The sequence below is a fragment of the Halictus rubicundus genome, chromosome 7 (assembly GCF_050948215.1).
Source record: "Halictus rubicundus isolate RS-2024b chromosome 7, iyHalRubi1_principal, whole genome shotgun sequence".
Lineage (NCBI taxonomy): Eukaryota > Metazoa > Arthropoda > Insecta > Hymenoptera > Halictidae > Halictus > Halictus rubicundus.
In genome coordinates this window covers 9,138,255-9,154,498 of record NC_135155.1, presented here as the reverse complement: position 1 = coordinate 9,154,498, position 16,244 = coordinate 9,138,255, and the positions used below count along the sequence as shown (strand labels likewise).

Here is a 16,244-nt window from a genome sequence, read left to right as displayed (position 1 = left end):
CTCGCGTGATTTATATTTCAAGCAGCCAGGAAGTCAATGCAAGCATTACCAGTAGAATTCTCGCAATAAATCCAAATGGCACGGGGACTGTGGAGCTTAGAAGAGGTTAATAGGGGTCTAGGCTCGGATTGAAAATGACCGGAAGAGGCTAACCGTTCCCAAGGGCCGGTCCTGGTCCACTCGCGCGGCTACTTCGACCTTATCTAAGGATTTAACGAGCCTGCGATCTATTAGAGATAAGAAGAGTCCGGCGAAGAATAAATGACGTAAGCGATAATAGTCCCGTTCCTCCCTTCATTCGTCTTTACCCTCCCGAACGATTGATTTGACCTAACTAACGCTTGCGGGGTTCAAGGGGATACCGTTTTTACGCAATTTCCATCTTCAAACGATTTCTTTTCGCTTCATGTAATTTCACTTTTCATTCTTCGTATGAACGTTCTATTCTATCCTCGCTATTTTCCGTAGAATAAATAAAACCACAATATTAAATCTCACATTTTTATGTTCAACTAGATTAAAAATATAAAATGTATTTTTGAGTATATTTCTCATGTGGAAGTTCACTCGTTTTATGTCCTAAATATTGTAAAATCATTAACTTCTCTACGACTGTGTAGTTCGATGTATTTGTTTAAAATACGAAGGACAAACTACGGCAGAATCTTTTAAATAATTATTTTTGGGGAATGAAAGAGAATTACAGTTTGAAAGTCAATATGTATGATAAAGACATTGAATGACATAGCGGTGCACCTGGTAAGCTAGTTAACAAGACTAAAGTTATATAGAACTTCGTCACAGCTGCATTTAGGCTAACGAGCACATTAACCCTTTAGCGGGTAACCAACAAGTCTAAATAAACTTAAAGCTGTGATAATCAAACTGTTCTTTGAAAACAATAAACGACAACGTTGAGAAACTTGTTAAAGAAAATACAAAAATAAGGGCATGACCGGTTTTATACATTTTTATATCGGAAATCATTGAATATCATCCAAGCGTATACTATCAAAATTTCGAAAAATCTAAATAAATTCGATTTTGCAATTTTTAGGAGGATACAATTTTTTGAACACTAATAACTGTTATTTTTTAATCATTTTGTTCTTCGAATTTTTTTCTTTATATTTTGTGTAGATTATCTTAAATGTCAATAATAATCAACTTTTTATTAATGATTTTTATCGTAGAAAATTTTAGAATAACTGTTATTTTTGGTCCCTGCTAAAAACTTTTTTAGAATTTTGAGGCATTTTTCCATTTATTATGCCATTTCTAGAATTATTTATCCGAAACTTTGTGAAACCTCTTCAGAATTCAGCTAGACGTGTACAACTGTGGATATCAAAAGTTGACGTAAACTTGAAGAAGAGAAGACAAAGCTAAGTCTCTTCGTCGCGAGACAAAGCTAAGAACGAAACAAAGCGAAGTCTGTCACGTACGAATGAAATCGGGATAGCGAATATGCGAGCAACACATATTGTGTACATATTTATCACTTTATTCTGAATAAGATAATTCGCAAAGTTAATGATTTATCGTCTCGTTTCGTTTGATATTTTACCATTCTGCCAATCTGACACATGAGGGGCACATTAAGTTAATGGGGGTTAAATGAAATTAATTGGAGAAAATGGAATTGTAGGGACTTTGCAGCCGCTTTGCAGTAGCTGTGGTTCGCCATAGCTAGTGTTCCTGATTTCTCAAAATTTTTCATTTCTCGAGAAATGAGAAATAAGACTATATTACGCGATAATTCTCGAGAATTTTTAATAAAATAAAAATATATTGGGAAACTTTTACCAAACTTTTATAAAGTGAAACATTACGCTTTTGTTTTGAAATGACTTCTTGGGAAGCATAATGCGTCTAATGTACTACTACTACAATGTACTTCTTTTTTTTTTGTAACAAAATCTGTAGCCGTAGAAAAATTTCTTTCATTTTGTGTGGATGTTGGCTATATCGTATACAGAACATCCAAAAGTTGCTGAAGATTGGGTGTCCTTTTTCCAGTGGACTAAAAAATTTGGAATTCCTTTGTTAGAGTCCGGAATTTATTTTCTTCTGCTGCTAAACTCTTGACACTAAATTCTTGAAGGCTGTCTGCAATTTCTAATTCTAACTGTTTTTCTAGTGATAGTTCCTCATTCTGAGAATTTGAAAGTTTTTCACTATTTTCATAAGAATCATTGTTATATTTTCCAAAAAGTCTGCTTAGAATTTATTTTGCAATTTTATACATATCTGCCTTGGATGTTAAATAAAAAAATGTATCTTCTGAATCTTTTTGCAGAGATTCTGGATTATGCAGATATTTCATAAGGGATACAACAATCTTGTCTCTTCTTTTAGACATTTCTTCTTTAATAACAACAAGAAACTCATTACTCAATTCGGTATTCAGTTTTTCTAAAGTTTTAAATAAGAATTTAAGAGAATTTAAGAATTTATATGTTATAAAATAAATGAGATTCATAAAAATTTTCCTAGATTTAAATTTCTCGAGGAATACTGGAATTTCTCGAGAAACGAGAAATAATCCATTATAAAATTTCTCGAGAAATTCTCGAGAAGGAACACTAGGCATAGCGCGCCCCGGATATACGTTGATCCGGCCTAAAGTGCAGGGGATGATGCATCGCGGTCGCCTGGCCCTCCGGAGCTTTTGCACGAAACGGCGCGAAAGTTCTCGCGGCAACCGGGTGACGCGTAAAATTATCCGGTATACGGTGGGGAGATTCGGGGGGATGTTTCGCGCTCATCAAGAAAACAATATAGCCGCACCCCGTGGCGAGCTTACCGCCCCTAGCCCGTTAGAGTTTGCACATCGTGCCCCCTCTCGCCGCGGGGGCCACGGCCTTCGGGAAGGTGGAAGCGGTTATACTGCGCGGCCGTAACCCCCGATGCCACCACCTTTCCGCCGCCCTAAACACTCGATGGTTTATTCATGAGGGCTCTCTCGCCGCGATAACACTGATTCGTTTAATAAACGGCCGCTGCCGGCGCGGAGTGGGCCCCCAAGAGCACCTACAACGTTATTCAAACGGACAATATATCTCCGTGGCTTACGCTGCCAAGACTCCGCTCTTCTCTGCTTTTCGACGCGACGAAAGGCGGGATCGCTCTTTTCCTCTTTCCTCTTTCCACTTTCCGAGGCCCGGAACATGGCCACCCCCGACCCGGCAAGAATAACTTTTGCTTGCACCCGCCGAAAGTTCTGCCCACTCTTTGTTCCGACGCTATTTCGCCCGACTTTCCCGCGCATTCCACCCCCCTCCCCCACCCCAACCGATTTTATATTCCATATTTTTTTCTTGATAGAACCCCTGTTCGGCGAAAAGTCAGCTGATTAATCGTCGACAATAGTCGCGAAATCATGTATACGAAAACGATTTTAAGATCATTTATGACCTTGACTATTGTGATCCGCGCTCTATGTCGGTCTATAAAACTATCAGGTGTGCAAGAACTAATTTTGTATCTGTTCACTTGAGCACTTCTTCTAGATCTAATCTAGGCTCAACATGCTTGAGTAGATTAATTGAAATCTTGACCTTCTAACAATGCATATATCACTGTGTACATCTCTATGAAACACTTGTAGGTTTACTTGAACTTGTTCACACTACTGCCAATCTTTGTAAACATTAATTTCGACAGACAGTTTGGTATTAACAATTGAAAAGTATTTTTGTACCTACAGAGGTATGAATACACAGAGACATAGTTACTAACATTTTAATCTTAAACGCAGAATCAATTTTAAAAACTTTAACATTGAATAAGAACACTTCGAAATACCTGTAGATCCTAAATTAGTCAACTTAATTCGTGCTATAAGAAACGAGTGAATTGACTCGAACGATTTGTTGAATGGGTAACGAGCATCCTCGGCAGCCTGTTTTGTTTTATCATATGTCCTCATTCATATTTATCCCAAGAAGAAGAAGCAACCGGTAATAGGTTGGTCAAAGATAATAAAACTAATAAAAAGAGAGAGAATGAGACGCTGTTCACCGAAGCATGAGCACGAGCAGTGAAAATTGAATAAACTGGTTGGTTGACTTGCATAACCTGGCATTGGCCCTCGTAGCAGGGAGAGTGGGTGAAGCAGGAGGCAGAGTCGCATACCGTATTGAGGTGTAAAGGTATTCCTTCCACAGGGGTTGGAGTGGGGACGATAAGGGCTGAAATCACCGGGGGCAAAGGTCGCTCAGTTACACTCTGTCCACCGTCCGGTACGTTTTATTCCGGGGATATCTACCTTTTATCGGGTCCAGTGATCGAAGTTTGTGTGCACGCTCGTGCGTGTGTACGATGCACATCGAGTGACCCTCCCACTATCTGTTGTGGGATCGCTTTTATCCTGCGTACGATCAAAGATCTCTGGAAGTTCACGCGGGAAACGTCGCAGCCATGTCTGATCACGAATAATCAAACGACCAAAATAAATCACCATGTTGCAATCACGTTTGACCTATAAATTACTCGGACTTTGAGTGCAATTTTAAGAAAAAAGCTCTTTCTTTTTAATAAGTCAGTTCGGCGTGAACGTTGGACTATTTGTGTCCGAGGAAGGAACTGTTGGATACATGTGCAATACATTTTTTACGAACGATCCTTTTTGTAATCACCAATCGAACATGAGTACTCGAAGAGATTAACTTTTGAAGGAACTATTTATGACTACAATGTAATTAAGAAGTTCTGTGAAATTGTAAATCTTCGGGAACGAGGTGAATGGAACTGGCAATTGTAGTATTGTACACGTGTTCGATGATCACGAGGAGATTGACAATGGGCCTGTCAACCACCGTTGATCAGACGGTGAAGGATTAGGCTTATAACATCTTCCATCACGTAATGTGGAGGATTCAAACGCATCCGCTGCATCTTCAGCAGGATACCAGATTCCACCCTTCGGCGGCTGCCATCCTTTACAACGGTATTTAACAGTATTTAACGTCAAGAGCAGTTTGTATAAAGTGTTAAAAGGAATCTTTCACAGTATGATCATCTTCTTGTGGCAGCATTCAATTATTTCTCCATATTTCCATCAAACAAATAACAGTCTTTAAAAAACGTGTGATTCCTCGACTAGTGTTCAATTTTCTTTCCCTTAAAAGAGCATTTTCCATTATCGACTAATGTCATTTGTCCCGCAAAAACTTCCATTTATTATACTACTTATTTGTCAGAAAATATTGAATCGAATGGATCGAACGAACAAACGAACGCAATTACAAGTACGTGAAATATGTCAAAGCAAAACAGTAACTTCCGAACTACACTAATTGCTGTTATCTTTGTTTTGCAGTTATTAACCCTTTGCACTCGGAGCTATTTTAACTCGAAAATCAAACATTTTTACCGACTTAGAATATTTCCATTCTATCCGATTTTCTTCGTTTTATGGATATAAAACTGATACGATAGATATCTCATAAAATACTTAACCCTTTGCACTCCGAAATTTTGTAAACATCTGCTAAATGTCGCCTCAGCGGCGACAAACGAGTGCAAAGATGATATATTGCCATTTGAGTTCTAAGGGTTAACTATTTGTAGTCAACGATTTAATAAACGGTATTCTACTTTGACAATAATAAGAAACAAATGTAAAATAGTCTGGTCAAGTCTAGTATTAAGATCTGGCGATGTCCCTTCAGGATCATCCCTCGTTAGAATCAAAACGGGTTCCACGTCAATGAAAAAAGAAGAAGTTATTTACACACGTTCGAGTCCTTGTGTTCGCTCCCATCGCTAGCCCGACCATCGCTGTTTTCCGCGGAATCGACCTCGCCTCGAGGAGTCGAGAGAAAACTCGACGGATTCGGTGCATGCGTATTTCTGCTTCCTGTTCGCAGAGAGGTTCAGCCTCCTGCAACGGACTTGCTCGCTGATTGGATCGACAACTGGAGCCGGCGGTTCCGGGGCGGTTGGGGGCGGACAGGTCCAACTCTGGCAATTCCTGTTGGAGCTGCTCTCGGATTCGTCGAATTCCACCTGCATCGCGTGGGAGGGCTCGAACGGGGAGTTCAAGCTTACCGATCCGGACGAGGTCGCGCGCAGATGGGGCGAACGGAAGAGCAAGCCGAACATGAACTACGACAAACTGTCGCGAGCACTCAGGTAAACTCGAAAGGACCCTCCACCAGCTAGACTCTAGCTAGTCCGCTTCACTCGCATGATCATCGTTGAATGTGCACGGACAACGATCAGCCGTAAGTAAGTTGCACCCTCGCTCCATCTAATTTCTGTTTTGTTAGAGACAGGTGACCTGTCGCGTGAACGAACACTTAAGTTGCATGCCTGTTGAAATTAGATAAATTTTAGAAATGAACTCGAAAGGACCCTCCAGCAACTAGACTCTAGCAAGTCCGATTCACTCGCATGATCATCATTTAATGTGTACGGACAACGATCAGCCGTAAGTAAGTTGCACCCCCGCTCCTTCTAATTTCTGTTTTGTTAGAGACAGGATGACCTACCCAGTGAACGAACACTTAAGTTGCATGCCTGTTGAAATTAGATACATTTTAGAAATGAACTCGAAGCCATCCTCCAGCAGCTAGACTCTAACTAGTCCGATTCACTCGCATGATCATCGTTGAATGTGCACGGACAACGATCAGCCGTAAGTAAGTTGCACCGCCGCTCCTTCTAATTTCTGTTTTGTTAGAGACAGGATGACCTACCCAGTGAACGAACACTTAAGCTGCATGCCTGTTGAAATTAGATGAATTTTAGAAATGACCTACGGCGACAAACTGTCGCGAGCACTCAGGTATACTCGAAGAGATCCTCTAGCTAATCTGATTCGCTCGAATCATCAGTCAAAAACAATATTCATTCTTAGTTCTGGATTAATGCGACACCATAATTTCGCCAAACTATAAGCCAAATTAATTTTGCTGATTCTATCAAAGCTAAACATTTCGAAGAATGGTTTTTCCTAAGACTCTGTTAAAGTTAATAAATAGTTGTTTGATGTTGCAGGTACTATTACGACAAAAATATAATGACGAAGGTCCACGGGAAGCGTTACGCTTACAAATTCGACTTCCACGGGCTGATGATGGCCTGTCAGGCGCAGGCTGGCGTTACATTAGAATCGTCCCCGACGAGCCGAGGTACAGGCGCAAATTGTCATCCTCATCATTCGCATCACACTCACCACTTGTATCCAACAGGAGCATCAGGTTCGCAACATCCATCGGTATCCGTTCCACCGTCAGCTCCACCGCCGCAACCACCGCCCCCTCCGCATTATTGTTGGCCTTATCACCGATATTCTCCGCCTACGTAACATAAGATATTGATTACAGTTAAGCCTCGTTTACAAAATGGAGATAAGTCTGATACATTCATGTTAGACCGCCGAACGAATTTCGTTTACAAGGTTTTTGTTACGTGAAAGGGAAACCTCTCGCCCAACAACCCCGCAAAGTTGTGATTTTAATGCCAGGTTTTCCTTTAAAAAATTTAAACGATGTCTGCTCAGTTTTGCAGCAAATACATTGTTTACGATTTCATTGACTCTCATTGTTAGCGACTGGAGATTGTATGATGTTAACACGAAGAGCCGTCGAGTGGAGAATTCTTTTCTATTCTTTTCTATGAAATAGCTTCCCGTGCGAAATGTGTATGATACAGTTGCGAATCGACGCAACTGTAAGTTATGCACATCACTATTCTGAAAACGGAGCAATCTAAAAAGTGATGTGCTTTGACAACACGGTGACCGTTCTTTGATATAATGAAAAGTGAAATACTTGGAAGACCGAAAACAAGGTTGTCTATTAGGAGCGTGAAATTTATTCCATACGGAATAATTATAATTCGTAAATTGCGATATTTATACTTCTTATTTGTAATACTAAAGTCGCTGTAAATATACCGCTAGATAGAGAACGTAGTCGTCCCCGAAAATATTCTCAATAAATGTACTGTACAGTTTACAAGCAAAACGTTTACTATGAAAATTATTCGAATAAATGATTTAGAAACTATGACGAATAAAAATTTATTGAAAAATATAGTACAATGGTTTGCTTGCTTCCATGAACCTCTTTTGTTTAACAGAGTTTCCTTTTTATTGCTCTTTTTAAGAGTAACCGCAACAATAATTATTGTTGAGAACATCAAACATTTTTAAACGATATGCACTAACGATTCGTCTACTTCTGTACCTCATCTATGATAAGGTAGTTTTTTACAAAAATCTTGATTGTCGACATCCGAAAAATGTTCATGTTCCGATATTGTTCGTGAAGCATCGTGTAGGTGTCGCCGTGCGTAAATTACGCGACCAATCAGGAACGTCGCAGACACAAGCAAAGGACCGCGTGGTTCAATGAGCGCCATTTCTCTTTCTTCGTGAGAAAAGGTAAATGGAAGCACGTCGCGTGGCGATGCGCTAGATATCCGGATATTCTACTGCCATCGATATATATTTCATGTGAAAAAGTTTCAATATGTAAGCCCGAAGGCATAACCACTAACATTTTCTCATTATTTCAGCTCCCCGGTCCATCAGAAACATGTCGGACGTAGAGAAGTAAGTATGTTGTCTACTGTTATGTTTAACACGTTTTTCATCCTACTAAATAAAATTTCTAATACGAAAATCATAAGTTTTCTTTCATGTATAACATATACCGATTTTACTGCGAGAACTACAGTGGTTTTGAAAGCTTACAAACATTGTACTAAGAAATCGGCACATAACCTGTAGTTTTCGTACGTCAAGAACTGAATACTCCATTTGCAAACAACCAATATAGCTTAAACGTTTTATTTTGCTTTTTCTTTTTTAGTGACGATGTCGCACCTGCGATTGCAGCGGGAGGTTCACTCGACGTAAACACAGCCCTTCAAGAGGTTCTCAAAAATGCTCTAACTCATGATGGAGTTGTACATGGCCTGCATGAAGCAGCCAAAGCTTTGGACAAGTACGTTTCGAGTTTTATTTCCTTCTTTCATTGATGCTTGTCGATTGAAAATTCTTTATGTGATGATACATCAGGTTCCCTCTTCTGAGAAGAACCCGTTACAAAAAACTAAATAGTGCTGTCTTCAACCTTTTCTGAACTGCGTAGAATCTATTGTTACAAGTGTTCATTGAAATATCAAATTACTATATAAATTTCATCTCTTGCATTTTAGGAGGCAAGCTATGCTCTGCATTTTAGCTGAAAATTGTGACGAACCTATGTACAAAAAACTTGTTCAAGCCTTGTGCAATGAACATCAGATCCCATTAATTAAGGTAGATAATAATAAGAAACTTGGCGAATGGGCTGGACTTTGCAAAATTGACAGCGCTGGCAAAGCTAGGAAAGTTGTTGGGTGCTCCTGTGTCGTCATAAAGGTACGAATACTTGACACAATGCTTAAGTTTATGTTCGGTCTTAAATATTTTATATATATGATGAAACTATTGGCTCCCTCTACTGAGAGAACCCGTATAAACAATTCCATGCTGTAATGCCTTTCTGACTTCAATTATTGTTTTAATAGTTATGTAGTTCTTTAAAAAATTTGTTTCATTCGTTAATATATTGTCTAATTTCAGGACTTTGGGGAGGACACTCCTGCAAAGGATGTTGTGATGGAATACGTCAAACAAAGTTCTGTACACTAAGACCTTTTAATAAAATATTCTACATAATATTGTATGTATAGTTCATTCGATCTTATTTATTCTTACTCGTAGAATACATATCATGTAAACTCGGAAGAATAACTTAAAAAACAGTTTACTATTTTTCAACTACAAATTAAATCGAAATGCAAATTTTTATCAGCATACATACCAAAATCACAACTACAGATACTTAACATTCGGTTTTGTATTTAAATTCGTTCAGATTAATCTTGCTGTTTGCATTCTTCTGTTTTTGTAACTTTATCACAAATAACTTTATGTTTTTCCCAGTCTTTTACTTGACATTCTCTATAATAATTACTTAATTGAAGTGTCTCTTTCTTTTTTTCAAGCAAAGAACCACATTGTCTGTCATAATAGCTGTCCACCCCACTCCAGTTTCAGAACGTGATCGAGTGGAGTAGGATGGACATCTATTGCGACTTGTCACCGTCGGTAAATCTCAAGTTTCTTCTTTTGAAGAATAATACAAAGAAAATATTCTTACCTTCCACAATACCAAACCATTTTGCATTTGGAACAACGTTTACGCGCCACTTCCCGACACACACAGCACTCTTTAATGTCAATGCAGTCCAATTTATCCAAGTCGTATGCGTCACTCAAAATTTGGGCTGCATTTTGAACGTCTTCTTTATTCGATGTGAATAACAATTTTGCTTGACGTTTCGTTAATTTTTTCCATTTTTTATGATACTTTTCATTGATCGACGTTCTTATCTGTTAAACAGATTGATAATTACTAAATATTGAACAATTTATCAATATTAACTTCAAAAACGTTCTTGTCATTATCTCATTGAAAGTTTCAATTGCGTCTAACCTGTGGCACGAGTTCAACGGTCGGCGGCCGAGGTGCTTTAGACTGAGATGACGATACGCTTATGCAACTCAACCATCTTTTTAACTCGAGCAATGGTGAAATTTGATCTAGCACAGTTTCGTGTAGATATTTCTGTAACTAATTTCGAAAACGACTTCTTTCTGTTCACGATTCAAATCTTAGCTACGCGAAGTACTACCTTCATCAAATGAGATATCCTGTAATCGGTAATTTCATAATATGGCGCGCTCTTTGGATTAAGTAGTAATTCTCGTAAACCAATCCAAACTTGTCCTTCTATTTTCGAAATTTTTTCTTCTTCGCCCGCTTTTATTTTCTTCCAGGAACCGTCATATATCATTTTCTCACCTGAGAATTTACGGTTTTATCGAAATTCATTCGTTCTTGCAAAATACACAGTCAGTCACATAATTGTCAGTCATTATGAGACTGACTGTAGGTTCAATTACCGTCAGCATTTTCTTTGATCCACGGACGACTTTCAATTAGCTGAGCAAGCAAATATGGCACATCGTGTGTAGACAATAATCGGGATAAAACGGAAAGTGGTAAATTATCTGCGAATTCTGCCAAATAACGAAGAATCGAAATGCAACGGATGCCGATGTCAAATTCGAGTTCTTTCTTTCGTTCTAATATTTCTTCGATGCATGAGCTAATTATAAAATCATTAGCCATTGTTACAAAAATATAATGAATTTCGATAATTGACGATGACTTACTTGGTGGTTTTCACGTTTTCGTAAATTTCGTTAGAGTGTGGGTCAACAATTCCATAAATGCATACAAGCGCGTAATCGACGAGATCAAGAGCCGAGTCGTCAATAGTTTCCGCGCTTTCGCAATGAAACAGTACATTCTCCAATAAAGAGACAGCTAAATTTTCGTGATAAAATACAGTAAAAAGCATAAATGTATTTTGCGGTTCAGAATTTATGCGTAGCAAAAGAGGAAATCCATTGTGTTTCCATAGATGGATTTGAATTGCTTCGTATATAAGAATCGGTATCTACAATATTCAAATGACACTTATAGTTCGTTTTTTAAAAAATGACACCTGAAATGCGCCCGTAGTTATAATAGTTGTTCAATTCACTCCTATATTATAACGGAATAAGTGGGGTGGACAGCTGTTACAATTACCAACGTGATCAGATGCTTGAATCATAAAAGCAAATATTTGATATACCTTTTTGTAAGAAACAAACAATTCCTTGACACTCTCTTCTTTTAAAGCACTAATTTCTAGAACGCTCTGTTGATTTAATAGCATTAGTCTTTTATGAAATTCATACCATCTAAAAATGTGCGTGTACATTGAAATAGTGGGAGGTACATGATTGCAGAAAATATGCTTATTATTCATGGATACATAAAATTTACCCTTTTGTTCCAATATCTTCTAGTTCTGATGTTTGCAAACTCTGTACATAAGCTTCGATTTCCCATGGTGTAATTATGTATTCTTTGCGGCTTGACATTTTTACGATCAGGGAAGGGATAACGTCAACGAAGGTCGACCATTTGTAAACAAAATTTCGTAATCGGTATCCTCGACGATGGCAATCAATTGTCAGTCATTGGTTAACTTCATTAGGAGACGCACAGTGTTCAAAGTACTTTCAGCACAAATTAATCGGTTTTGAATCGGAGAAAACGCATTGCAATATATTTAATGTTACCAAAAGATGCTGATTTTGATAAAAAGTCAAGGTTACTTGGACATTTTTAAGGTCACCCTCGTGGCACAATATGTATCTTTGATTTGATAGCATTGTAGCTGATGCCAAGGTGGATTCAAGGACCAGCTATACTGTGATCTTTAAATGACCTTCAGTTTGAATAGAATTTATGACATTAGCATGTAAAATTTACGCGTAAATTATCAAGAAATTGAGATAGTAACAATTAGCAATAAAGTTTTTATTCAACAAGCAATTAAAGACACTTCTTTATCTATTTAATAACGACAATGTTGTTGATCCTTAAGAAGTATGTTGTATGTAACCTCTAACACATATGTGTATCCTATAAAATGCTCTACCAAATGATGAAATTCTATATTTTAATCATTTTAAATATAATAATTTCGCACCATCTAACAACTTGTAAAACGAATGGTAACTACAAATAAATATATAAATTTGTTATACACATCAAATTTTTAATTAGTTCATTCTGTTATAATTTTTATTCTCCAGGTGTAGTGATAAACGATGCAGAATTACTAAATATATCAGAGGAAATATTCAATACATCTTCTGATACTTTGTACAAGCATCTTTCTACAAGATATCAGGGACAGATAACTTTTAAAAATTTTACTGACAATGCTTCTGAGAGGTACATCTTAAAATTTAGTTTCATTTAGGTCATTGCATACCAAGAATTTGTCTTTTTATATAATTATAGATTATTCGATATTCTACCTAAAAAATTGGTAACACCAACAACAAGCTCGCTCATAAAATTATTTGATAATTATGAACTGGATACTTATAAATCAGAAATTATAACGAAAGAAGAGGATGAAGAAGAAAATGAGTTCATTAATAATTTAATGAGAGCAGACGCAATGTTACGTGTCATGCGTTTTTTGTCTGTGAAAGGGTTCTTTACAGATGATTTGAATGTTCATAAAAATGTTCTGAAAGAGATATGGTTTCATCCATATTCTAGGGGCAAAGGGATAAATAGTAGTTCTGGATTTGAGCATGTGTTTATAGGTGAAAAAAAGCCAAGGAAAGGTATTATAGGAGTTCATAACTGGATATTTTTTTACTTTGGAGAATTAGCAAATAAAATTAACTACTTTGGATATTCCAGAAATAAGGAGTTTCATGATGTAGGTATAAATATAAACAAAAAATGAAAGTGATCTTCAAACTACATAATACTTTTAGAGAGCTGCTATTTTAGAAACGTACTTCACCTACAATGGAAGACGCAAAATATCAACAATGTTTATTGGAACAACGCCGGAATTGGAAGTGGCACTGTACACACTTTGCTTCTTTACACGACCAAACAGGAAATGCAGAATTTCTTTCACTGGTTCGCAGTTCAGTATTCAAACTTACATATTAAAGAGTAATAAGAAAGCATGTGTTGGAACTGCTTTTCCAGTGATACAGGAAAAATAACATTCAGTATTACAATGTACGAAAGTAGAGTATTTTATTTTCTGGGAAAACGAAAGATGACTCATATTTTAAGACTGTAATATTACAAAGTTTTATCACACAAAAATATCACACCTATTTCTAAAAACATGAATATCTACCCGAAACTGTTTTGAAATATGGAAGTGTAATATTTTTTAATTATGTTAAGTCAATTATATTGCGTTTATCAATGGTTGATTGTTTTCTTACATTAGTATCTTCTCTTCTCTTCTTTGGTATAGTATATTCAGAAAGTTCTGTTTCTTTCCGTTTAGAAGACGTAATGCTTGAACGCGACGTGTCTCGATTTTTATTTTTATTTTTGATCACTACCTCAGGTGGTTTTATTATTACATCATCGTCATTCTTATCGTGATCATTGTTCTCAGTATTAACTTCTCGAGTTTCCGGTACATTATTTGTTTCGTTAATACCTAATACTTTTTCCAATTCTTCAACTCGCTTTTGTAAAGCCATATTTCTGCTTTCTGAAAATGCTAATTGTTCTTCTAATTCCCTGCAAGAAATATTCAAACATTAGAGCTTTATGCTTGTTGTTATGTATTTAAGAAGTTTATTTTTGCTTTTCGTTAAACGATTTTACCTTTTCTTTTGCGCATGTAAAACAAATGAGAAAGAAAGCACAAACCGCAGGTGTTAATATTTAAGAAATATACATTTGTATATCTTACATTCGTTTTGACTGCTCTCCCAATAAAGACGCATATTTTGAGTCAGCCTTGGCAAGATCCTCCTGACATTTCTTAATTGTCATACATAATTTTTTGCGCTTATTAATGCTCTCAACAAATTCCCTATGAATTATACGAATGCAATTTAAAGTAATGATACATTACAATAATAGAAATATGAATAATACCATAATTTAATAAATGTGTATTACTCACTTCTTTAAAACAGAAATGTATTTAATAAGTGTCTCAGAGTCTTTAGTGTCTCCCACCATTCGCATAACATCACCAACAGGAGCATTAAATAATATTTCCAGTCTGAAACAGACAATAACAAAAAAATAGATAAAAATATCACATTGATACAATAAATAATAATTACGTACGGTTTCAGTTCTTCCATTTTACGCTTCAATTGTGTAAGTTCTTTCTTGAGGGTGTTACAACTTTCAAGTTGCATTTCTAATTCATATATATTTGAACTTTGTTTCCTAAGCTCGCTTTCCACTTTTCGAACCTCTCTTTTCAGACCATCATTCTGTTTATCCAAGGTAATATTTTTGGAGCTGTAATATTGTACATCCTTTTCCTTTAACAGAATTTTAAACTCTAAACTTTGTATTCTCTCTTTCAAGGAACCAGAGTTATCTTCAATAGGTTGATTGCTAGAAAGCGTTAAATGTAATCTATGTATTTTGCTGCGGGTAACTTTTTCCCGACACTGTGGACAACTTTTTGATCTGTAAATCAAATAGCACATCGTAATAATTGTTGTAACACAATTTAAAATATATAGTGAAGTAAATCTACTCTGCATTCATATTGTGTTGTGAGTTCAATGTTTCTTTATTACATAAAAAAAATTGTTTACCGTTCAAGCCATTGTCCTAAACAATGGTAATGAAACACATGACCGCATTCAGTGTGATAAATATTATCCGAATCAATGAGATTATCCTTGCAAATTGAGCATATAGCAATAGTCATTTTTATGACAAAACTTCCGAATCAAGAGATTCTGAACCAAACTGTTTAGGTTGATGTTGAACCTATTATTATTGACACAGATTTGCTAATAATATTAATTACTCAATTCTCCCAACAACTTATAGATTTACTTCTGCTTAATTTTCATAAAATTCTTTCTTTTCACTGACAGATCTACTCATAGTGAAAAGTGCGGTTTATTTGTGTTGATATATGCCAGATACGTACAGTCCTGTCCAAAATGTCTTCGGACCTTGATTCCCTAAACTGCCTCAACATACCTATAAATCTAAATTTTCTATTTTTTCAAAATAATGGGCATAGTGATCTACGTTATCCGTAAAATTGTAATATGGCATCGACAAATACTTATAAAACATTCAATAATAGTAATAGTGTTTGTTTGCTATCGAAAAGTAAATAGAGCCTCACACATGCAAATTTTTGCACGTGGTTGCAATAAGTGCAGTGTAGCCAATTTGAAATTTTAATTCCAAACATGTACAATACACGAGTGAATGCGCATTCTTTCGGAATGAGTAATCATTCATAATCAAATATTTATTTATTAGAAACCTTGTAAGAAGTTTGCAAATCTATAACAATGGACAGAATGAAGGAAAAACTAGTGAAAATATCAGAATCTAATAAAAATAAAAATTCGATCATTTCACGACTAAATTACTTGTGTTATGCTAATTTCTGCGCTATTACTCATTAAATAATCGTTTAAGAGAATCTTGGTACTAGGTATTGAGAGTGGTTTTCGGATTGAAATGGAGACAAGTGTGTCTCCAGGTGTGCGCTAGGGATTTTTCTTAGACTCCTTATTTAGTTGCCGGTCAGTATTGTAGGTGAACAATCGATTCGGTCTGCAATTT

At 36.5% G+C, this 16,244-nt stretch overlaps 4 protein-coding genes across 4 annotated transcripts; 3 read left to right on the top strand and 1 right to left on the bottom strand.

The window, feature by feature from the left end:
* Nucleotides 1–5,663: 5,663 nt before the first annotated feature.
* LOC143355860 (DNA-binding protein D-ETS-3) lies at nt 5,664–7,315 on the top strand. Its single transcript, XM_076791027.1, has 3 exons — nt 5,664–5,709; nt 5,874–6,138; nt 7,006–7,315. Exons 1-3 carry the CDS (start codon nt 5,664–5,666, stop codon nt 7,313–7,315), a joined length of 621 nt encoding a protein of 206 aa, XP_076647142.1.
* A 1,091-nt stretch (nt 7,316–8,406) lies between these two features.
* Nucleotides 8,407–9,679, top strand: Rps12 (ribosomal protein S12). Its single transcript, XM_076790868.1, has 4 exons — nt 8,407–8,566; nt 8,826–8,960; nt 9,175–9,379; nt 9,584–9,679. The coding sequence occupies exons 1-4, from the start codon at nt 8,550–8,552 to the stop codon at nt 9,650–9,652; spliced, it is 426 nt and encodes a 141-aa protein (XP_076646983.1). The 5' UTR covers nt 8,407–8,549; the 3' UTR covers nt 9,653–9,679.
* Zmynd10 (zinc finger MYND-type containing 10) lies at nt 9,640–16,144 on the bottom strand. Its single transcript, XM_076791026.1, has 19 exons — nt 15,248–16,144; nt 14,763–15,116; nt 14,593–14,694; nt 14,377–14,499; nt 13,852–14,201; nt 13,684–13,737; nt 13,457–13,571; nt 13,140–13,195; nt 12,777–12,869; nt 12,469–12,476; nt 12,203–12,328; nt 11,904–12,091; nt 11,710–11,818; nt 11,243–11,529; nt 10,970–11,175; nt 10,699–10,868; nt 10,500–10,637; nt 10,164–10,396; nt 9,640–9,964 (listed from the first exon to the last, which is right to left on the bottom strand). Exons 1-19 carry the CDS (start codon nt 15,361–15,363, stop codon nt 9,880–9,882), a joined length of 2,913 nt encoding a protein of 970 aa, XP_076647141.1. The 5' UTR covers nt 15,364–16,144; the 3' UTR covers nt 9,640–9,879.
* LOC143355758 (endoribonuclease Arlr) lies at nt 12,400–13,848 on the top strand. The gene is made up of 4 exons (XM_076790867.1): nt 12,400–12,640; nt 12,722–12,863; nt 12,933–13,365; nt 13,424–13,848. Exons 1-4 carry the CDS (start codon nt 12,556–12,558, stop codon nt 13,661–13,663), a joined length of 900 nt encoding a protein of 299 aa, XP_076646982.1. The 5' UTR covers nt 12,400–12,555; the 3' UTR covers nt 13,664–13,848.
* Nucleotides 16,145–16,244: the final 100 nt, after the last annotated feature.